Source organism: Argopecten irradians, chromosome 1, assembly GCF_041381155.1.
Source record: "Argopecten irradians isolate NY chromosome 1, Ai_NY, whole genome shotgun sequence".
NCBI lineage: Eukaryota > Metazoa > Mollusca > Bivalvia > Pectinida > Pectinidae > Argopecten > Argopecten irradians.
This window is the reverse complement of record NC_091134.1, coordinates 5,174,121-5,198,928: the sequence shown is the minus strand read 5'-3', so window position 1 is coordinate 5,198,928 and position 24,808 is coordinate 5,174,121. Positions and strand designations below refer to the sequence as shown.

The following is a 24,808-nucleotide window of genomic DNA, read 5'->3' as shown; positions in this document are numbered from 1 at the left end:
TAAGGTGAGCGTTTTTGTTTTAACTACAACAACCTACATTTCAAAGAATCTCACAAAATGTTTTGCGAAAATCAAGTGGGGGCTGCCTTTTTGTACCGCCGTCCTCGTAATCTACGTCACGCCATTTTCCTGACATCATTTTATTCTTTCTCACATGACGTCATAGTCATTGAAAATCAGGCGAATGGTGTGATTAATGTTTCTCATATAGTCTGAAAAAGTAGCCCCTTCCCATTAATATTGTATTTTAGCGAATTAGAAACAAAGACACACAACGACTAATATTGACTTGTAGAGTGACTGTATATTATTATAATTGTCTTAACAGCCGCACATGAGGAAAGCATTAGATTCGGCGAGTCAATTCCCCTGGAAACATTTCGTTGTCCTATGACGTCTAGCACGTTCATTGCTTCCTCACACGCCTTGTGCCTCTGTCCTGTGTCTGCGGTCGTCTGGCCTGTTGTAACTTATATCTGTATGGCTAATGTCATCAATAAGTATAGAACGCTATCTCTCCTGAAACATTTGGTTCCACTTTCTGGTTGTGCTCTTTTCATTATTACTCGAACACAACGTTTTTGTTCAGCCTTAATTTGTTGATTTTATGTTTGGATCCCGATTTGGTCCTAACACGGATATTTCGTACTTAGATCAGTGTACAAATCCAATAACACAAGTTTACTTGATCGGAAGAGTTTTATTGTTTTAAAGTAAATCAGTACCACCTACTGATTTACACATGGATTTGATAACAACGACGCGCATACATTATGTCTTTGACAGAATAGACGATTCCTTTACATTTTATACCTCTTACATTAGTTTATTACACCTTGCAGTTTGTCCTTATCGTGTACTTTTTATACAGAAGTATTCTGTTAATAACGCTGGCCGTTATCAGCTACCAAACATATCATGGTAAGGTGATGTGACTACTATAATACGCCACATATGCCAAATTTGTTAATATGTTGATCTGGGAGCGTTATGTTACTACTCAAACAAAATGTCCAAGTAAAAGAACGACAATATGACTTTACATTTAAACTCATTTAAGGACAGACACCAATAAAGAAGAGAAAAAATCTAAATAAAGAAATTGATAAAATATTGTGAACTAAATTATTTTGGCACGGTTAAATTGTTAATTGATTTAAACGGCCCATTTGTAAGTAATAATTGCTTTTTAAGCAACACGATCAAACTACAGATAGCAAAATCATAGTGCTGTACAAAAATCCTGAAATTCTAATAGTTCTGTTATCAGTATATTTTTTACGAATTCTTAAATTCAACACCTGGGACAAAAAGTCATCAGCAATCATTACCGTATTGGACTTTTCAGTGGGAAACATCTGTAACAAGACAGAATTAATATGCCAGCTGGGTATCTGTTTGACAAAAATATGTAAAATGGCAGATGATGTATATGGTGTCTGAATAAGGGAAAGTGAATGTCTTGATAAATCTAATAAGGAGAGGCATTACATTTGGAGTATCACAGTTCGTGTGCACCATCAGGCGTCCCTGGAATGACCCGGCACCGTGGCATCGTCTTCGAATCGCTTTCATACTGTTATGAAATGTATGTGTCCGAATAGTCAGTTAATCGACTGAAGGGTCACACCAGAGCAGTGAGGGGATATAAACACTGGTAACCAATCACCGTCAGTTAGGGGAGATCTCCTGACACAAACATATAGTTTACAGACAATCGACAGAATGCAATATAATGATCCACTCAAAATGACTGATGTATTAGTTACAATGTAATCAACAATACCAAACATGACCGGCTACAATGGTAAAGTAGTATTGGTAGGGGGCGCAAATGTCTTCTCAGCACGCTTGACCAAATTCTTTATTGACCTTTGATCAAGCGTGGTCAGGGAAACAAATGCAGTTTTGTTCGTGGACAATCAATTGAAAATTTATTTACGTATTCATGTAATGTAGGATTAAGTTAAATACTAATTTTCAAGTTGGCAGACATTATTCTGGAACATTTTGAGTTTTATCTAATGATGGGATATTAAGACAAAACTAATTTAGGCGATGATGAAGGATGCTCTTCATTGATATGTTTCAGATGGTCGGCCAGCAGTTTGTCTATGCTATCGAGCCTCACCTGAAAGACGCCTGGTCTAAAGAGATGAGCGACGCTTGGTTGAAACTGTTCCGTGTGATGACGTATTATATGAGAGTAGGGATGAAATCATCAGAAAAGAAGACGGCGTGACCTCATCATAATTCGTCCATTCTCCAGACGGAAGAACTCCATATGATGCCTTACGCTGTTTCATTGAGGCTATGTTTACCATCTATTGTTTCAGCGTCAGTTTCGTATTATATGTTGAAAGTACTGCAACCTACCTGTTGTTTCAGCGTCAGTTTCGTATTATATTTTGAAAGTACTGCAACCTATCTCAATGCTGTATGGATGCACAATCTTTAGTTTGACAAAAACAAGATAATAGAAAAGATCAAATTATATATGAAATTGAGAAACAAATATTCATGTTATGACAAGCAGATTTTGCTTTGTATAAACCACTAAAATAATAATTTTTTTTACAGCACCGATCAGCGTATCATGTCATGTTATACGTGTTTAGCGGACACGCCACTGAACCCTCCCAGCCCAAAGTGTCGCCCAAATAACTTACTTGATCATAAAGTGATGAAGACAATTGTACTGGAAGCATAAAAGGACAACATTAAATTGTTATAGGAAATGGTTTCTAATCTTAAAACAAATCTCACTTTTAGGTCTTCCGACTCCAAGGGTCAGGATGACTTTTAATAATCGTACTTCTTAGCCCCAATACGGATGTCTTCTATTTGATGTGAAGCATCATTGAGGAAGGATAATAATATTATATATAAATAAGGCTGGTTCCCCATGTACAAAGGACCGGGGTGCCAAAAGAGAACTGAATGTTTGTGTTAAAATTCTACTCCATCATCAGATGGAAGGCTATTCAAATCGCCTATCATCCGTAGTTTACCCTTCCATCTGTCCGTAAACAAATTTGTTACCCTTTTTCTCAGGATGTTCTGAAACGGTCCGTCGTATATTTCATATACAGGCTACACATTAGACCTTAGCTGTGCATATTACATATTGTGACCCATCGGTCAGCATGATGGACGACAGACAGTCATACTGGAATTTGAAATTTGAAACCCTTATAATTTAAATTTGTAACCTTTTTCTCATAAGGTACTAAAGGAATATTACTGATATTTTGCATTTAACTGCATATGTTGACATTCATGTTTTCTGGGAAAGGAGAGAAAGTATGTCGTTCAATAGCCTAATGTGAAACGTTCAATGCTTGGGATCAGGATCAGTGGTCAGAAAGGTAGGTGGGGCTTTAAAGATAGCTCTTTGCTAATTGATCTCTTATTATTCTATATCTCACTCCTCAAATGGGTCAAAAGCGATAAGCATTAAGGCCCATGGGACTCTTGCATATAAATGAGGCCTTTCATACCATAGAGGGACGGGACTGCAAGTGGAAACTTTGCTTAAAAATCCTACTCATCCTTAGTTCTTACACAGATTTAAACAAAATTTGGTATGCAATATTATTGGAGAAGACAATCATTTCATATAAATCAGTCTGAGACCAAACAGAGACATAGTGACTTCAGAACCCAAGATGGGTTAAATTTTCTGAAAGTTTGTTACACAATCGTGGTTCATATAATCGTATAATCGTGTACCAGAAGTTTGAATATCAAAGTATTAATTTGGAAAGTTTTACTGTAAGTCGTTCATTGTATAGATTTGTCAGAGGACCGCTAAGGCTCACGAGCGTTTTTAGTATCTATGTACGACCAATATCTCCGATGCTTTGTATATGATATTACACTTAATTCTTTAGACAACAACATATTCCATTACCGTAATATCCTGCGTATTACCCGCCGACTTTACATTTTTTACATCAAAAGATGCCTAATGCGGGATATCTGCCGATGCGGGCTATCTGTGGAAACTATTACCAAAATTGAAAAATATGCGGGTTATACGTTGTAACCATCTTACTATACCAAAGTATTTTCATACGGGTTATATGGTGTTTTTATACATTTAAAACCTATTTCCAAACTAAATATATGATATTGATAACTTTGCGTCTCTTTAAAGGCTCACTTCCTTTCCGAAACAAAATTTAATAGTAACCTTAAAAGCAATAATAACATGAGAAATATGTATTGATGACCTAAGATGAGGTTCTAACACGAAACAAATGCAAGATTTCTTGCGTAATCTTTTTTGTTACAGTTGCGATTCATTTCGCTGTTCTTGCCGTCTGGCATAGTGATAGGCAACTTAATACGCGCGGTAGGAAACATAAGACGACCCGCGTTATAAAAATTAACAATTTATCAAATAAAATTACATTGTTCAGAGGGTGATCATAAGTGTAGGATTAACATTTGAGATTCTACAAAATCACCAATCTCGTTTTACATTTTAATTTGAAAAATTTAAAGCTGTTTCGGAAAGGTAATGGCCCTTTAAATAAACGTAAAGCCTTTCTTAATGAAATCACTATAACTGATAAACTGACATACTATAATTAGTACACACCACACATATATAGTGTACTTCAAAGGTTTATATCGACGTATAACCCGCGGGCAATCTGCCGATGTGGGTTATCTGGAGTTTATTTCACAAAATCATAGAATAGCATGATTTTGCTTCCCGCAAGGTATACTTCGGTGCGGGTAGTACGCAGGAAATTACGGTAAGTGTTCATGTCTGAGATTTGACATTGAAATGAAAACGTTATCATATTTTGGACGCAGTATAGACATCTTAATAAATATTCAGTTTGAGATAAAAAGCCTTTTGTAATAGTCTAATGAAAGAATCGTTATTTTTTTCTACATCGACGTTAATGTAATGTTATTGTACAAATCAGACAACACAGAGAAGATAGAATAACCTTTAATTGAAGATAGAATAACCTTTAATTGAAATGACCTCGGAATAGAGGGAAGCGTTGGTCGATTTGCATATGATAACATTGATATTGTGGACCAGAAAACGACCAGAAAACATTGTATAACGAACTTCATTGTTATGTTTCTTTTGTATAAATACAATGTATATAAAAATGGATGTCTCAAAATCTGATCAAAATCATCTGTTCATGACTTCGTTTACTTCGTAACAGGCCACGACCAGATGATGTAAATCAGATTGTATGTGTCATTTCCACATTGTGTATGTTTTATTTCTACATTACTTATTACAAACTGTTGTGTCGTAGTGTCATAGTAAGTTAGTAAGTTTCATTTCAACGAAATTGTAAAATGAAAAAAAAAATTACTGAGGACGACAGGAATCGACGAGAATCAGCTAAGGGATATTCCGCATTAATTGCAGACATAATTTTGCAGAGCAAGGTTTATTACATTGATAAGAAAATCAGTGACTTAATTAAGGAACTACAATAAAAGTGAATTAAATGTAATAAAAACACCACTCCTTATTTATGATTAGAACTAGAAAGTGGTAAATTGTAAAGCTAAATGTCAATTTTGATATTTATCGCAGATTCTGATTTGATCAAAAAGTCTTGATTAATCTGATTGGATCATGATGGTTGAATTTATTCTTGCTATTTGACATTTTCGTACATCATGGACTATGTTTTTCTGCATTTTTCAAGAAACGTGTAAACTGTCCCGTACATGTCTTTGAAAGAACGTATTTCAAATCTTACCATTTTTGCGAAATATCCCTCTCACTATTGAACTGGAAATATAAATTAATTGGAATGAAGCAGTAAAGTATGCATTAATACGTGTGCCTTCTTTAAATTAAATCAATGGGTGTAGATTTGGATCAGAACATAATGTAAATATAATGTGTTGATCTATTTACTGTACAATCTTATTGACATTGATATAATGTTGTCCATTCATGATTTTTTGACAGTTCGTAAACAAATGTTTGAACTTCTATATATCGTACTGGCCTGTTTAACTGTTATGTCATAGATATAGTCAAGCCGTGAAATAGACTAAAAGGCTAGTAAAAACTGTTTACAGACAAAGGTTTATAGTATATTCGGGTGTACTTAATCTCTTAAACACGTGACCTTGATGTGTACATTGCCAATGTTTTATCTTGCTTTGTACAAATGTTTCATTATCTGACAGTTTTGAATGTTTTCACTTCTTAAAAGCGAAATTAACACCCACGGTTTACTGTGTGAACGTATTAATTTCAATGGTCAATTTTAGAATTGGAAATTTTGGAGCCAAATGAATATACATGTAATGATTGATATAATAACACAGATTACACATTCGGTATGTGGTTGACAAAGAAATTATTGTGAATGCGCTAATTTATCATTACGTTTAGGCATATTTGTTTGAAACGATTTGGCGTTGAGATATGATCACCAAATATAAATTCGTCTACAACACATTCTGTTAATATCAAACTGTGTACTAGTCTATTGAAATAGAGGCCAATTTAGTCTCTCTATAAACTTACTTACTTTGGCGCAATCACATTGAAGCAAATCTGACTTTAAAATATTACACAATATTATCTGTATACAGTGTTCTATCTGATCATTTATTTTATTTCTGAACGTTATAATCAAAAATAGCGTCGAACTTTCCTACATGGTTTTGAAATCTGTTTTGAGTATTATTTCCTGGTTGTACCAATAAACAATGAAACATAATAATGTTTACAACACATATCGTTTTTGTTTTTATTCATGGTTCAATCGTTTCCTATACACATACAATAATCAGACCCAGGACTTTAAAGACAGTAGATGTATGACAGAGTGTGACTCTTCTTCTCACCTACGTACACAATGTTTTATGAAAAGATTGATGTATTGAATCGCTATATTGCGAATTTTAGCGATGAACACGTTTCCTGTCAGACATGTTTAGTACGCTGTATCTCTGTATCTAAGGCGATGTCGTGAACATAGACGCCGACTTTTTTACATTAGGTTTCATACAATAAACCAATATTTAGCCAATGAAGATGCTTGTTACAAAAAATACTTACTGTTATCTGTATCTAAGGCGATGTCGTGAACATAGACGCCGACTTTTTTACATTAGGTTTCATACAATAAACCAATATTTAGCCAATGAAGATGCTTGTTACAAAAAATACTTACTGTTATTGAAGTTCCATCAATATAAATTTCAAACTCGTGTCTTATCAAAGCATAGTTATAATGAAATGATCATTTATGTAGTCTATACTCTACTCATTGAGCGGATCTGATGAAAGGGGAATAACTTAAAAAATGTATACTTGTTTACATTAGTATCAATGTATTAACAACGTATGAAATTATATTCCACACGTTATTTATCTGTATTTGCATTTTGGTTGTTCTCGTGGAAGGATCGCCTTATAAGCTTCGGCTAGATCTTGAGTAACAAACGTTTACGTTCATATGTAGTGGACTTCGAGATTGCGTTAACATTTACATGATAGGTAAAAGGGTGGATAAATACTGTCAGTATATCATATCTATTTCAATCTCAAGATATCAAAGCACTATTCATCATAAGTCAACGAGGTCTGCCAAGACTTCCATAAACCTATCAAATATATCTCCAAACATGACACCACTTCGATCAATGAAGACATAGCTTTTATCATTGAATTGAAATCCTCCCAACATCGCTGTCGATACACGCCTTTTGAAACTTTTTCACAAGTCGAGTTAATCATATAATGGACTACATATCACTCCAAAAGTAAAATTTTGTATTTGCGTTTGGAAAATTCTGAAATACATAAAAGCGTTATCACAGATTTGTATTGGCAGTCCGAATCAAATATCTTACAAGATTCATTTATATAATTATATTTCTGGATCACAAATGATTCAATCCCGGAAGAAGGAACAACTACTGACCATTGCAACCATATCAGTAATGATGAATTTTCTAACCGTTGATAGCGAGCTGCAGCAAGTAAATTCGTCATAACATGCAGATAGCTTTGAGTTATGGCAAAATGTTTTCAGCCTCAAATAGGATATTTCAAGCTACATGTATTTCAGGTACTCAAAATCAATGACAATTTTTTTTAAATAACACTTATTCCAATATTAGTATCAAATTATCAATTAAAAAATTGTCTAAATCGCCTGTGTCCAGCTTGCCAACTGAAAGACGTTCAATGCTTAAATGAATACCACAAAACTGACGAGATACTGACTGCAAATTAAAGGTTTATTGCACATCAACGGAGGTATTTTGTAAAATATTTATTTTGCAATAATAGATAAATCGATGATTTTCCAGCATTTCATACATTACATTCGGTTAACATGTCGATGTCACAGATTACTCTTTTCCATGTGCAGTTAAATACTTATTTTCAAAGAGTACCCATTTAGTAACAAAATCAAAACTTTCGAGTAAGAAAACATAGCCAATACTAGTCACCGTATACTTAACATCATCCTCTCACTTCGAGTTTGACCTTGATCAACTTCATCTTGTTACACTGAGGATTAACGATCGTATCTGTGCTTGGTGAAGTGGATTTTAAAGGCCGTAATATCGATTCTCGCTAAACTGTCAGTACAGCATATATAGATCAACTCAAACTAAATCTGATGTTTATATTACAAGTAAAATTCGTCACTGTGCTACGAAAACATTAGGGATTTATGAATTGCTTCAGAAGCATACGACCTGTCTGTTGCTATCTTATCAACGACAGCAAAGTTAATAATTAATAACACATACTTGTATCAATAAAGAAAAAGTGCTATGTATCAGATTGTATTTATATTTAATCATATAAATAATATTCCATCAAACTTAATACATATATTGCACATATTTATAAAAAGAGATATTATTTAAATATACACATCCTTTCAGAGTAAGTCCAAATTCAAGCTAAAGTAGTCCGCGTATTTACTTCCGGTAAAGGTTGTGATATGTCCAACATCCTGAGAAACTGCCTGTAATAATTGCACTGTGTGACCACCCTCTCGATCGTCTCCATAGCCCGATTGTTGTCGATACGATACGATCTCGGGTCTGTCAGTTGTAAAAAGTCTCTCGTCAATCACTATGTCCGAGTTACCGGAATTCGATGTCTGCATCTGGAAACAAAGAATGGAATACTTAAAAGATGTTAAATGATGAATCGATTATTGAATTATACACTAATCCTAAAAAATGTATTGCATCCGACACCGATACAACCATCTATAGTATTAGGATGGAATTATTTCATATCGAGAATTGTACTTCAATATACTTCATCTAAAGCACTAAAACATATGTTTTTGTTCATGACTTTTAGAATGAAGAAACTCGACTTTGGTTAGCTACAATATAACCATTGATACATTTAATTGATTATTTTAGAATCACGAGTGATAGAATGATGAAACAATCTAGGCACGTTTTCTTTACTTTATATTTCCTTTTGATAAGAAGTAAGTCTTTGATCATTGATCGCCTTCGTGAAAATGATACATAAAGCATTTGCTGTTTACATATTATATTGTGACTTGCTCTTGTGACAAAGAGAAACTAACGCTTTGTCGAAAAAGATATATTATCAACAAACTCACCAATACAATACTACGTATGCGCACTTCCTTTTGAACGCGAACTCTCCAGTTTACTTTCAGATAGCTGGATAAGACAACTGTAATACCACTGTTACTTTTGTGTCCGTGTAATTCAACCACAGTCTCCTCAGAATCGCCCATACCGAACACACTGAAAACATGAACTGCACTCTCTTCTGAACTCGTTTGTTTACAGTTGTAAGTTGATATTCTTCTACTGTTTATTGCCGCACGTGAATATGTGACGTCGTCAGCTTGTATGTGACATCCTTCGACATCAGCTGATGAAATGATAAATTAAAAATCCATATTATGTGACATTCAGTAATGATATAGTAGAGTCCCCAGGAACACAAAAGCGAGCTATGATAAAGATTACATATAGAAATGTATGGAAATATGGCGTGTCTATATATCTTAAAGAAAACAAAACATGAATCCTTTTGCACATTTATTCATTTAAAGTTAATTAACCTTCCAATTATCTTTCTAATTCTTCCAATTTTTCATATCATTTTTCTGATAATTGATAGGTCTGACAAAGCGGAGTCTACCATGTGTCATTATTTTGGAATGAGTGTTACCGATATGAAAATAGATAGACGAGCGACAAAGTATATTCTGATAATGTTTGATGACATATGTGATATCACGTTTTACATCCTACGTTAAGATAACTTACGTAAACATGTGTCGGAGTTGTATCCCTCACCATCACACGTACAAAATCCACCCATACACTTCGATCTGAACTTAAAGGCAGAAAAATCCCAGCAGACCTTTCGGCACGGTGTCCGTCGTAAAGATTTATCTCTGACAGCTGTAAAATAAAAACAACCATTCATTATTTTTACTCAAATATTTAATTTAATTTTATTTGTAATTATAATGATTTCAGCTATTTGTTTCTTACCACAAATTTATAGGTGTTTACAGTCGTACACAGATTTGATGACAGAGACATGCCTGGGTTGTAGGAAGAAAATCACTAAATAATATTGAAGTGCTTTTGGTGGGGCAATCAACGTTGGAGACATGTAAGTAAACATAACATAAGTGATAAATACACATCATGTCCATGTACTGTTATTTTATGTAGCTACGATTTATTTTATTATCAATGCAGCTGTTATAATAACGTTTTGTAATCCGTATCCTGATAATTTTACTACTTACATTGGATTTTTGCATCACGTAGTTTTGTATCATGTTCTCGGTCATCTCTTGTCTCATCTGCCATGCTCCACTGAAAAACATTATTATATGTTTAAGAGAAAACAGGAAACATATTAAACAGAAATTTTTATCAGATATCATATCATAAAAAATCATGTGGGTTTTCATTTGCGTAACATGATTTTCAGTCTCTATTTTATTTTCCATGTTCACCAACCTGATCTGCTTTGATTACTTTGATATGTATGACTGGTATCCCCTTTGGTGTCGAGACCGCTTACTCCCCAGGAGTCTATGGTTTTGTGATTAAATTTCAGTATTATTACATATGTATTACTCGTCCTATTTTTGTTGTTGTGATTTTGTGTTAATGATGTCATATACCACACTTTGGAGACGACATTTAGCATTTTTGAGTTCCCACTAAGTTGACAATTTAATGAGGCTCAAATCATTGTCTGTGAAATCACGGTGTGACGTCATACTTCATTGTATACTAACCTGCTGTAGTTGCGGTCTCTCGGATGTCTGTCTCAAGAGTTCCCATATAGCAACCGCTGTAACAAGTGCAGTTATCATGACCACCGAGATGCCTATCAACCACAACTTTTTCGTCCTCTTTTTCCGATCATCCTTCTCTTGTGACTGGTTACAGCACGTGCCCAGACAAACACGTGACCTCTGGTACTCTCTCGTCAGCTGAACTTTGGTTAGAAATACTGACCGGATGTTTGAAGGAAGTGTGCCGTTATCCACGGAGTAAACAAACTGTGGGCAATCTTGGAGTCCCGGTGAATCCTAGGAAAAAACATAACTATATCATTATAAACTATTTATTTACAGATTGGCGATCAATATATCATGAAGCAGTTTCGCAATTTAATGATACCTTTCATTGTAAAAAAATAACTTTTGTGCAAACAATTAGCAGGGAATGCATAAGATTCTAAAGACCTGCTATCAGTACAAACGTACTTGACCATTTATTTGACGGACATAAACAACAATATTTAGCTGATACACAGATTGACTGTTTCAATAAGCTGTATCAGATATCTGCCGTGGGAACCTTAGAAGCTTTTTATATAATTACTGAGCATGTGCGGGGGAGTTCAAACTAATTATATCTATTGATGTGTTTATATATACCATTTTACCTATATACCTGTACCTTATACCTGAAGACGATTCTGTTTATTGTCGGGGTGTAGCGATGCGTGGTTTATTTAGCTGCCGTGCTACACATGATTGAATGACTTTGATATGGTAGCTTTAAGCCAATCCAATTTTACATCGACGTTAAGTGTAAGTATACAATGAGCTCTTTCAGAAGCGATGTAGGTTAGCTGTGTTGTGAAGATTACCCGATAAAAAAATCGCCAAATTGTGGGAAATGTCTTCATTTTACCGTACCAAGTCATTGCTATGTACGCTTTGAAATCCAGCTATGCTGCACTCATACATGTACATTAATCCGCGCTTATCTTACTAAAACGTGTTTCGAAATGACAGTAAACAGAAATCTATTATTATTATTATTAAAGATACAATTGTATGGATACAACTGTTTATATATAGTTTTCTAGGACTGAAATCAGGTACACCAAAATAGATATATTGATATTTTGTAGAACATCTTCATGAATTGGACAAAAGTACCATAGGAAGACTGGCGATATTAACTTGTCTTTACTGTTTTCATTAAATAATATCGAATGAATTCATTGATATATGTTTTGGAAATCAACAAGTAGGTTTATAGAATATAAAAACATCTTAAAACACTTAACATGTCAGAATGAAATATATGAAATTCCTGCGTGAATTATTTACGTTTATGGTCGAATTGTTGTTCTGAAATAATGAATTATCTCTTTACAAGCTATTGTTGTAACTTTTCATTATGTTTATATTCAAGGACTACTAACATATAAGTGTAAAATAATTACAACATTTTCCCTCATAATTTGTAGAACGTCTGGAAAGTCTTTTATTCATGTTTTTTTCTTTTGTAATTATAGAATTTTTAGTCTACATCGGTGAATAGTCATATACCAATTAGCTCAGTAGTTCCGGAAATGATAAGGCTACATTCACAACAACAGATATAATTGTTTTACTTTTAAACTAATCAGAGAAAACATCTAAATATCCTTGAGCGATATATCCATGGCTATAGAAGGAACACACAATATTGTAATGAATAAAAAAATATGTCGGTAATGAAAGCTTTAATCTTTTGAGCAACTCACCACTGCTGATCAATAATCAATTAAAAATTTCCTTATTGTTGTGTTTATTCTTTATAAAATAAAACATTACCCCAAAACGAATTCGAGGTGTTTACTCGAAATCCTGTATTATACATTAACGAACACGCGTGATCGGTATCAGATGGAGAATATTATACTTATGTGATTCAATAACATCAATGTTCATAATACAAATATGAAAATATCACAACACATGATAAATAAGATGAGTGACAGCAGATGAATAACAACAGCACGTGTAAAACACGGTCATTCAATTTTATGAATAAAAATAGATACACGTGACTGACGAGTAAACACACATCGTCCATCAAAGTATCAGGACTTAACAAAACAACATGTCATTTAACGTGTTGACTCCTATATAAAGCAACATAACGGGACTTTGACGTTGTCAGCTATCTTAATGAGTAAATATGATTTGCGCACATTATTATCATATCTGATTACTGTAGCCCAATGTGCCGTTAAATCATTGTAAACAAACTTTGATAAATAATAGATTAAATATAAACAACTCACCTTCAATGGAATACTGTATTCTTCATGAACACGGTCCTCATCCATATCGACAAATATAAATAATGTATGCCCTAATATGATGAGAGTCCTACAAGATATCCAAATGTTTATATCAATAATAAATGAGAGTTAACACTGGCCTATGTGGTAAGACTAAGCTTCAAATCACAACTGAACCTCTTACTCCTTGTCCAACTAATTTATAATTCACGAGAATCTCGTAAAATGTGTAAATAAGATGATAATTGATAAAAAAGATTTCACTTAAATCTGTTCTGCACGTCATATGGTAAGCATCCCTATGTTAACTACCCGCTTCGCACATGTCACTCGCCGTCCATTCTCTCGGAGGCATTTCCATCACCTGTCCTTACCAACTCGTATTGCAAACACGACAGGTGGGATATGGACTACCTGTATACAGGTAAAACGGGATAAGGCAATCTGAACAGGTGAGAAACGGGTTACCTTTAAAAGGTGAAAATTAGTAAGAGGCAATTTTGAAAATGATTGGGTGTATTTGCTGTTACGTTCCGGTTGAATGATTATCCCAATTATACTTTTTCTATCACCCGTATAAGGTTATTTGCTTTGATAATTCGTGTAGGTGATAGTATCCAGTTATTGTGTGTTGTGATATACTTGATATGTCTAATATCTGAGAGATGCTAAGTATTTTTAAAAAAGAGTTTAAACTCATTGTATTGTAATTTTATCCAAATGAATGTATAAAAAGGTGGTGATCACTAGGTACATATATATATACAGTAACTGGACCGACGTCGATAGTCATCACTGTGGGCGGTCTTCTGTAGGTTTTATCATGAACATCTATTGACAAAACTTGCGTATATATATACTATGTATACATCAATGTATGGGATATATGATCGAGGACCAAGCACCACCTTACGATCAAAACACAATGGCAGTGTAGAATCCGGATTACTTACAGTGGCGATTTGTACAGAAATGATGGAACTAGAGCTTTATTTATCTTAAAGATTATTTTATGAGCATGTATCAGAAGATTGTTTTTTTTTCTTTTTATCTTTCTTGTTATTAAACACATTTAAACTTTAGACATTTCACAGGAAACACATTTTGTTTATCCAGATTTGGTGCTGAATTATGATTCAAAACCAATATCACCATCCACTATCACGATGTGGTCACAACGTTATTTGACTCAAGTAGATGTATATTATCATTTCATATTGATAGACCATTTTATATATATATAAATAAAACAAAAAGTATTATCCGTCAAAGCAGCACTAATGACTGGAATTAAATGCCCAAGTCCAGCTGTTTCAGGTAATTAATATGTCATGATCTCAAAACTGATATCAGTCATTTTGTTAGCTTTACGAAAATAAACACAAATGTTTTTTACATTCTTTATCGAAATAAATCTTTATACATTCATCAATTGAAAAAAATAAATTCTCATTGTGCTTTGTTTAATTACTTTCATTTTCTAATCAGAATGTCACCTTAAACCACTATAAACCCTTTAACAGATTATGCATTAAGCTAAACATTCCTTATACTCTTTTGATCAATATGCAGTAAATATATCCCTGGCATGTAATAATTGTTTCACGGTCAACTGATCAGCTATAACTAAATCTCTTTAACTTTCTCCATTTACTCCAGCTCATAACACACAGTAATTGATCTCAAGGATTTTACATCTCTCTCGTGAGCTTTGACAGATAGTTATCTGTTCTATGGCTTGTCTGATTCATAAAAATGTTTGTTTTTATCGGGTATTAAACGTGGGAAAATGACATGTAAAATGCTTCATGTTAAGGGGAATGACATTGCATTCAGATTTTTAAAGCACAAATAAATAGAATATTTTAAGTAAATTCACTGAAAAATGTTCAAAATTGTATGAATCCTATTTGTTAAAAAAGATGAATGGGATATAATGTTTCATGATTTTAATATCTTCATTGGATTTACAACTGTTTTTGCAATGTTTTACCGTGAGATCATCACATTTACCTGTTTATTCAGCTCTTTGTAAAATACGAGTAAAATACGACTGAACGCACAAAAATTTTATTTGAAATAAATATTAAATATGAGTTATTATCAAGAAATATATATTCTCCGTCATGGGAAAAGTATCGATGAAAGCCCATCTTTGCCCCTCCCGTTTCGCGTTGTGCATTTGAATGTCACTATCAATAGTGCCATATTAGATCATATGAAAACATGATATGTAATATATAGAAAATCCTATGGGAAAGTTAATCATTAACGCTTGGTTTATATAGCGAAGGAAATATCTCACTCGAGAAGATGAATGTAGCTGATTATTACGGTCTCAATATCATTTGTATCAGTGATATTCAGAGGAAAATACGACTTAGGTTGACTTGATGGATGTCCTCTATAAAGCATAAGATATTTGACCTTCCGGATTATTTGAAAAGTTATAATTTCCTGATAACTTTGCTTACAAAATATCTGTGTGTATTTTTATTTTCCCAATAAAATAACATGTATTTTATCGATTGAAATATTTCTTGAAAAATGAACGACTAAGTAGCTTTAAATTCTACATCCTTTACAGATAAAACATGTAAGATATTGTTGCTAATAAATATGAAACCACAGGATATCAAATAACACGGCTACCACGAACACTCTGTGTTTCTTAACTATTTTTTTATGAAAATGCCTTCTATAATCGATGTAATGGTAAATAATTACATATTACAGTACCAACAACATATCTTTCTTGCAATATTTTTTTTCTATCTATTACACGTTTACTAGTAGACCTGTTTACAAACTTTAAGATAAATTCTCTACACGTTTACTAGTAGACCTGTTTACAAACTTTAAGATAAATACTCTACACGTTTACTAGTAGACCTGTTTACAAACTTTAAGATAAATACTCTACACGTTTACTAGTAGACCTGTTTACAAACTTTAAGATAAATACTCTACACGTTTACTAGTAGACCTGTTTACAAACTTTAAGATAAATACTCAAACACAAATTTTTCTCGCAGGTACCTCGAATTGATGTACATGTGTTAAACAAAGGAGATATTTGATATCCTGTTAGACATCTCCGAATACCTAGTAGACGTACTAGGTATACGGACACCGGCCCGAATTACCTATAAATGGGGGTCGTAATGGATATATGTTTTAAGAGGAAAGAAATTGGCTTTGTATGGGCAAAGTTTTTAAAGGGCATTGATATCAATTTGCTGACAATAGTTTTCGATACTTTTGAGACGGCCCGTTTTCGTCAGTAACTCGCGTTGGTGTCTTAGTCCGTCTTACCCTAGCACTAAATATAGATGTATATATATATATATATAAAAGAACAATGTCCATGTGATGGTTTCCATATACATAAAAAAACACACAACTATAAAACAGTTTTTTCTCCCTAGCGCTTTCTCGGCTCATGCCGGTCTTCAGGGGTTTGAATTCTTTTATTTGTAAAACATGACGTCATAGTACAATGACGTCATAGTAAGATTACGTCATGACATGGTACATAAAGATATTGTGAATGGTTCTGGAAGAAAATAACAAAAACATGAGGACGAAATAAAAACTAATATGAAGTTCCTTTGTCCCGTTCTGAATTTAGCACAGGTTTCATAAGTTGAATGAAATACATTTCTTTATTTTCTCTTTTTAAAAGATCTGTATTGGACATTTGATATATTGGTAAAATAAAAAAATTATCATTAGCACACATATGACAATGTTCGTTTACTGTTAAATATCTGAGATGGTCTGTTTTGGTTTGTTGTCGGTGTAATGTAACTCTCTTTCTCAATTCCATTCCTGTCTGACCAATATAAAAATCTGAGCATTTGCTACAAATAAGTGCGTATATGACATTTTTGGATGTACAATTCATATTAGTTTTAATTTTGAAATTAAAACCATTTTTGAATGTATAATTTTTACACTCTATAATAATATCACATGTTTTGCAACGCTTTTGCATACATTTAGTGACAGAAGTATCTTGCATTTTCGAATCAAATTTTGACGCACATAAAATACGTTTTAGTTTTTTATCTGCTCAAACAGCATTATCCGCAAGAAGTTATAGATTATGGAGTTGAAAGAGAAAAAAAAAAAAAAAAAAAGAAGGACCTATTCATTTAAGGAAATCGAATAAAGTGGAATCCAAAAGCAATATAATACCTTTTGTCAGTACTTTTAATCCAAACAACTACAACATTTTTCCAATTGTAAAAGGTTGTGAAGATTACATGAAAAATAGCGACAGAATGAAATTGATTTTATCTAACAAGAAAATAATAAATTGCAAGCGTCAGCCTAAAAACCTTAAACGTATTTTATGTGCGTCAAAATTTGATTCGAAAATGCAAGATACTTCTGTCACTAAATGTATGCAAAAGCGTTGCAAAACATGTGATATTATTATAGAGTGTAAAAATTATACATTCAAAAATGGTTTTAATTTCAAAATTAAAACTAATATGAATTGTACATCCAAAAATGTCATATACGCACTTATTTGTAGAAAATGCTCAGATTTGTATATTGGTTAGACAGGAATGGAATTAATAATGTATAGTTACATTACACCGACAACAAACCAAAACAGATCATCTCAGATATTTAACAGTAAACGAACATTGTCATATGTGTGCTAATGATAATTTTTTTATTTTACCAATATATCAAATGTCCAATTCAGATCTTTTAAAAAGAGAAAATAAAGAAATGTATTTCATTCAACTTCTGAAACCTGTGCTAAATTCAGAACGGGACAAAGGAACTTCATATTAGTTTTTATTTCGTCCTCATGTTTTTGTTATTTTCTTCCAGAACCATTCACAATATCTTTATGTACCATGTCATGACGTAATCTTACTATGACGTCATTGTACTATGACGTCATGTTTTACAAATAAAAGAATTCAAACCCCTGAAGACCGGCATGAGCCGAGAAAGCGCTAGGGAGAAAAAACTGTTTTATAGTTGTGTGTTTTTATATATATATATGTCTATCTAAGTCGGGCGGTCGATTCTCAGGAGTTTTCAGGAACTGACCCATGATTGATATATTTCCTCTGTGGTTTCATATGTATTAACAGTAATATCTTACATGTTTTATCTGTAAATTACTAATGGGTAAAGAATTTAAAGCTACGTAGTCATTCATTTTCCAAGATTTATTGTAATCGATTTGAAGAACAGATGTTATTTTATTTGGAAAATAGTCCAGCAGCATACATTTTGTTTGTTTGATTAATTAACGTCCTATTAACAGCTAGGGTCATGTAAGGACGGCCTCCCGTGTATGCGGTGTATGGCATGTGTAAAATTCGAGGTGGGTATTTAGGGAGATTGCAGTATGTTCGTGTTGTGTCTTCTTGTATAGTTGAACTATTGCCCTTTTTATGGGGCTATATCAATGAAACATGCTGCCAAGACACCAAGCAACATATCCCTCCCGGACACATCATCTGCAACCAACACCTGCCATGGTAAAATCATATGAAGATTGACACGCATGATTGCGGTACTTTTGTTTTTATAAAACGTTTTTAAATTATCTTTGCTTCATATTGCAGGTGAACCTTATTTAACAGCTTACTCTGTAATGTCACAAAATAACTACAGGGTATACCATCAAATATAATGATGCATTATCATAATAGGATATCAACATTGACACATTATCATCCGCAACAGGTTATGCTGCTCTCTTTATTTCAGTTTCACCACGTGCCTTGTCGTTATCCTTCGTGACACGTGTCATGTTCACATTAACATTTTGATAGAGTCTGCCTGCGTTTAATGATCTGTATCCCGTCAACTGTTCAATTGATGAACGGATGATGGTACTAAATACCGATACATTAAAATGAAGTGGCATTCATATTAGGAAAAGTCTGCAAAGCGAACTAGTAATTCAAAATATACAAACAAATATGTTTTAGAATCAATGTTGAGCATGTTGTAATGATAGATGTGTTAGTTTAAATCATTGACCGGAATATTCATTCTTTGTTTCCATTTATAATTCTGACTGATAAGATAAAAAGAAGAATTTAGAAAAAAAATCTTATTAAGTCTACTACAATTCTCATCATCTGTTAAATTTCGACACTGAACCGTTCTGAAATTCGTGAAACGAAATACAAAGTGTCCTAAAACATATTGCTTTCTTTTCATTCATATGCCATTAGTGTCAGTTCAGGTATGTAGTGACATGATAAGTCTTCTTCTGGCTTTTTTTCCAGTAATATGACATACGACATATTAAAATAACTGTTACTACATAAAAAAGACGTGCAGATATAAGCAAGAGGAAAATACACTGAAAACGCCTTAAAATGACTACACGATGTGTCACTCTCTTAATCACACGATAATGTTTTAATCATAGAATCAGTGATGACACATTTTCATCAGTAACTAACTTTGATAATTACTCTAAAATATTTGTTATCATTCCTTGAAACATCGTCATGTTCGAATCAACTGATAAAAATCTGTTTAAATTTGACTGACGTTTCTCTGTGCTTACGAATATGTGTTCTATCAACCATTAAAACCTTAAAAGTAGTACGGTTCCAACTGTCGATACATAAATCTGTCACAATAATTAAAAATTAGCAGGCATAACACTAATATTTTACCTCTATATGTTACAACAAAAACGCTTCAGAAGTGAATGAAGAAGATCTTAAAGAGCAGACTATATTTCAGTTATAAACTAAGCTATTAATAATATCTTACTTTGGATTACGTAGTAATGTAATTGTTTTTATGGCTGTTCTAGTTGAACGGTCAACTGATAGATAACGACATTTAGCACAAACTATTATCTACACAAAGAAAAAGAAGCATGGTGACAACTTTTAAAAGATCGATGTATTTCATGTACCATGAGCTCCTAAGACCTTTTCAAAATATTATAAGAGGAAAACTGTTTAATATAAAATGTAAAAAAATAATGAGATATTCATTTACATTGATGACATATGTTGTTGGAAAAGAATATTAAAACAGCTACATCATAATCTCGAATGAATTATTCTGTCGTGTCGTCTGTTTATATAGGACAAGAAGGGCTATGTAAGGAAGGCGATGTAACAGCAGAATCAGCACGAATTCCAACACTCTTCTTACCGGAGCACTACACACGAGTAGAAACTGTTTTTAATGGTAACGGTAAACATTATGTCTATGCAACGTTAATATTTAACATGGAGAAATAATAGGTCTATACAAAATTGATAAAATGGATTCTCACTGGGAGTTTTGATATACAACTGTTAGTAAGCAAAACAATTGATTGTAGCATTAATTAATCTGAGCCTACTGTCAATGTGTGAATTTCATTAAATGATACAGATAAAGAATTTTTAAAAAATCTCATTTTATGTCAGTATTACATGAAAGATAGCAGTTTTACATAACACAATATTGAGGGAAAATAAAGTACAAAACTTTGTTAATATCACTCGTTAAGATTAGAATGAAACATCCGTTGATCTCAATAGCATCACATTTTTATTTGATCACGGGCACTTGGCTCTATAGACATTTATGTAATATTGTGTCAAGGATACAGTATTACATATATATATAAAGAAAATGTCTATAGAGCCAAGTGCCTGTGATTGGATAGATACCTGTACATACACAGAATAATAAAATTTACCAAGAATCATAAGATAAATATATAGAGATTGAACAGCGTTTTGTTTGCGTTAAAGGTGGTATGAACGCAATGGGATACAGACATATTCAATCATATTCAATGTAGCATTACATGTCGAATATATCTGTATCCAATTGCGTTCATACCACCTTTAACGCAATCAAAACACTGTTCAATCTATATATTTGCATAAATAAATCTATTTTTACATGTTCGTGATCAAATTTAAAACGATGTTGGTTGCTAACTTGGGTAACTACGGTAGTCAGGATGACCGTTGATATAGTTCCGATTGTTGAACGATATAGCTGCAATTTGATTTGAAATTTAACAATGACACTTTTCAATTATGCTTATTTTTTTTCTTCTTCACTTTGATAATATATCAATAATGTCAATTTCGAATAAAAAAATTGAGATAATTGAGGCGGAAGGACTACCGGTATGTATCGTTGTCAGGGTATACGTAGTGATACGATCCGAAGTGGAGCGAGCCGCCATATTTGATTTTCAATCGAGAAAAGTAACTGTGATATAGCTTGTTGATAGTATGACCATTGAGCTGCTGAATGTTTGTCATGTATGTATCGGTCTACGTATGCGATATAGACTAAATTCTTCATGGTCATGACTTTTGTTTTATTCTACGGATGAAAGACAGTTGTTTGCATGGTGTATGACTGGCGTAATTATGGAATTCCCCGAACATTCCTGAGGAAAGCCCCCGGTTGAAGCCCCGACCAGCGATTCATTTTGTTGTTTATTACCGTCACAATTCTTGACCATATATTCTGTTTTGATGTAAAATACATATTTAATTGGATTTAATAACAGCTATTTATTGTTATTTTGAAATCCGACAACGAAGAAACTTTGTTTACACTTCCTTCTGTCAACCGGCTACTGACGAGCATATTGTCTGTGCCGCCTAAGGATCAGTTTTGAGACAAAAAGAAGACCGAAATCGTTTTTTAGTTTATCATTAATTCAAAGCAAATCTGTTATCTGTGAAAAGGTCTAACGTTAATTAAGTTAATTCAACTTTATTTAGATTATCATATGACGCAAAATCTTACCGAAGCGTAAAATAGAAGTAGTCCTATCCTACTCTGGTTTTGTATTCATACGTCGTTACGTTTACGCTTATTTGAACGCAACTCCCCTCATTGACTATAAAGGGGAATATGTAAATATAACATATATCATAAGGTTAAAATTTCAAAAATATAAGTAAATTATATATTTCGAAACCAGTCAAAATCCAAATTCATTTCAGAAATCGTTCAATCTCTCCAAATGAGTAACTATTGACAACGGTTAATTGTAATTTCGATAAAGCAACATGACGTCGTTTAGAGTTCATTGTACCCTCCACTGTTGACGTAAAAGGGTGCAACCAAAACTATGAGCGGGAAATGAAACTGATGAACTGAAACGTTCTTAATGAAGTATATGTTGAAACCACAGTTTTAAATTTGACACATTACATAGCTGTTTTGAAGCAATCAAAGGGGGGTTACTCTAACTTCCTTATTTGTTTGTCTTACACCTGTAGTACAGTTAGTCGTTTATAATTGGATATATCTTATCATCGACTTTTAACGCTATTTTGTTGAGCATTTAATAAATCGTGATATTAGTATATATGTATTAGTGATATTTCACGAATCCTCAAAATTTAAAATGTTGGCAACTATCATAATCGGGAGGACGTCTTCTAAATTAATCAATTCCGACATGTATTGGGCTTATATGTTAGACTGAATATTACTAATATTCCACAACGAGTGCCTGCCTTTTGTAATTCAAAGATTTACAATGTATCAGAAATATACTGTCGCCATCAAATAGATATTTGTTCTCATTTTTAATTTAATTGTTTTAGCTCCAAGATATAGAGACCAACCTCATTTGACCTATCACACACACTCACTTAGATGATCCATGTCCTATAGTTGGGCTGTTTTCTCTTTGAAATCACCTCGCAAGTTCGGTAATCAAACACAATGTTCCTATATTGACGTCCGACTGGCGGCGTTTTGTACTTTGAATCCATAACATAGACCACTCTTTGTTACAATAATATATTGATGTTATATAATATGCATGTATACAATAATCATTATGTAAAACATTAATTCATAAATGTGTATCTATGGCAGAATGTTCCTTCTTGTCGTGTTCGTTTTGCTTTGATAGAACGGGTGATTTATGTGAAATGCTTGAACCGTCTTTTCCCTTTGATACTGATTTTAAGATGTTAACATTATTGACGAAATGTTCTCGAAACCTCTTCTTCCGAATAACGCTTTTTCCCCAAAAACAAATGATAGCCGATTCTTTAAGAGCTTGCCGAAACCTTGAACCAGTCACTAGATATATTATAAAGGTTATACATTTGTTGGTATACAGCATGTAAAAGGTTATGGAAAATAGCAATCTCTTGGGAATTTTTCTGTAAAAAGTCGGATCATACTCAGAAAAGAACGTCTGAACGGTAAACGGAAATGTAAGAATTAGCAATGCGCATGACTCTCCAATCAACATCGGAGTGATCGTCCGCCATTTTTGATCAACTTTTTGATGCAGGTTGGCTGATGATGTGAACCTTTGATTATGTTTTGAATCTCTGGAGTTTAAATTATTCGAGGATTTCCAAACAAAATAAATCAGTATAGTATTACTGATGGTCATGATCGCGAAACATACCAACAGAAACGAGAAGTGTAACCAGGGCCACACAACCTCCCAGAAATATTTATAGGTCGCCGTTGTCGTGACCACATTACACAGACGTTCCGTTTGATCCGGTTCCACCATGTCAGAACCAATTAGAAAATGGAATTCTTTTGCGACGACGATCAAAGTCATACAAGCCACGGTTATTTTGGCACGTTTCATGTTATTTCCACTTGCCATTCGAAGAGGAAAGCTGATCGCGAAAGCTCGATCAACAATCATAGATGTAGTAATCAATATTCCTAAATCACAATTTCCCCATCCATAGAAATCTAGAAACTTACAAATCCATCCTGCCTTTTCTTTGTTGTAGACTTGAGGAAATACGACGTATAACCAATGTGAAAGCATTGAAACCAAAAGGCCCAATGTGTCATTGGCCGCTCCCATAGTCATAAAAACGGAAGTGGACTGTTCGTTGAAGAAACGTGTGCGCATGACAACAACGATGAGGATGTTGAAGGTGACTCCCATTACTATTAACACTGGCGGATATATGAGATCAACAAGTTGGGTATCAGACAGAGTCAACAAGTCAGAGTCGTTTATTTTGCTTCCGTTCTCCATTTAGCGTCCTATGGAAACTCATATTCCAACATATTAAACAATATAATCAAACATTATACATCATACAGTATGGTGCTAGTTCAGTAAAACTGTGCTTTAGTGTCTTTTCCGTCAGCTTTTTTTATTTGCTCTTGAACGACACTGGAATCACGGATACAAAAACTGGTAAAAAGCTCTCATTCCTTTAGGAACTTCATTCCGCAAACATAATT

At 33.4% G+C, this 24,808-nt stretch overlaps 3 protein-coding genes across 4 annotated transcripts in view; 1 reads left to right on the top strand and 2 right to left on the bottom strand.

The window, feature by feature from the left end:
- Nucleotides 1–4,967, top strand: part of LOC138315877 (neuroglobin-like) — a 45,899-nt gene extending 40,932 nt beyond the window's left edge. Inside the window, exon 3 of the mRNA XM_069257195.1 lies at nt 2,093–4,967. Within this exon, the coding sequence (XP_069113296.1) occupies nt 2,093–2,242 (150 nt within the window). The 3' untranslated portion in view covers nt 2,243–4,967. The remainder of the gene's footprint in view (nt 1–2,092) is intronic.
- Nucleotides 4,968–8,807: 3,840 nt separating this feature from the next.
- On the bottom strand, nt 8,808–14,025 carry LOC138309377 (uncharacterized). 2 transcript variants are annotated; one of them, XM_069250574.1, is made up of 7 exons: nt 13,904–14,017; nt 13,592–13,679; nt 11,298–11,594; nt 10,797–10,866; nt 10,303–10,440; nt 9,621–9,901; nt 8,808–9,143 (listed from the first exon to the last, which is right to left on the bottom strand). In XM_069250574.1, the coding sequence occupies exons 2-7, from the start codon at nt 13,634–13,636 to the stop codon at nt 8,913–8,915; spliced, it is 1,062 nt and encodes a 353-aa protein (XP_069106675.1). In that variant the 5' UTR covers nt 13,637–13,679; nt 13,904–14,017; the 3' UTR covers nt 8,808–8,912. The 2 variants fall into 2 exon arrangements, with proteins under 2 accessions (XP_069106675.1, XP_069106669.1); XM_069250568.1 differs by having other exon boundaries at nt 13,592–14,025.
- Nucleotides 14,026–23,392: 9,367 nt separating this feature from the next.
- LOC138309373 (uncharacterized) lies at nt 23,393–24,808 on the bottom strand. The gene has a single exon (XM_069250558.1). The coding sequence runs from the start codon at nt 24,594–24,596 to the stop codon at nt 23,430–23,432; it is 1,167 nt and encodes a 388-aa protein (XP_069106659.1). The 5' UTR covers nt 24,597–24,808; the 3' UTR covers nt 23,393–23,429.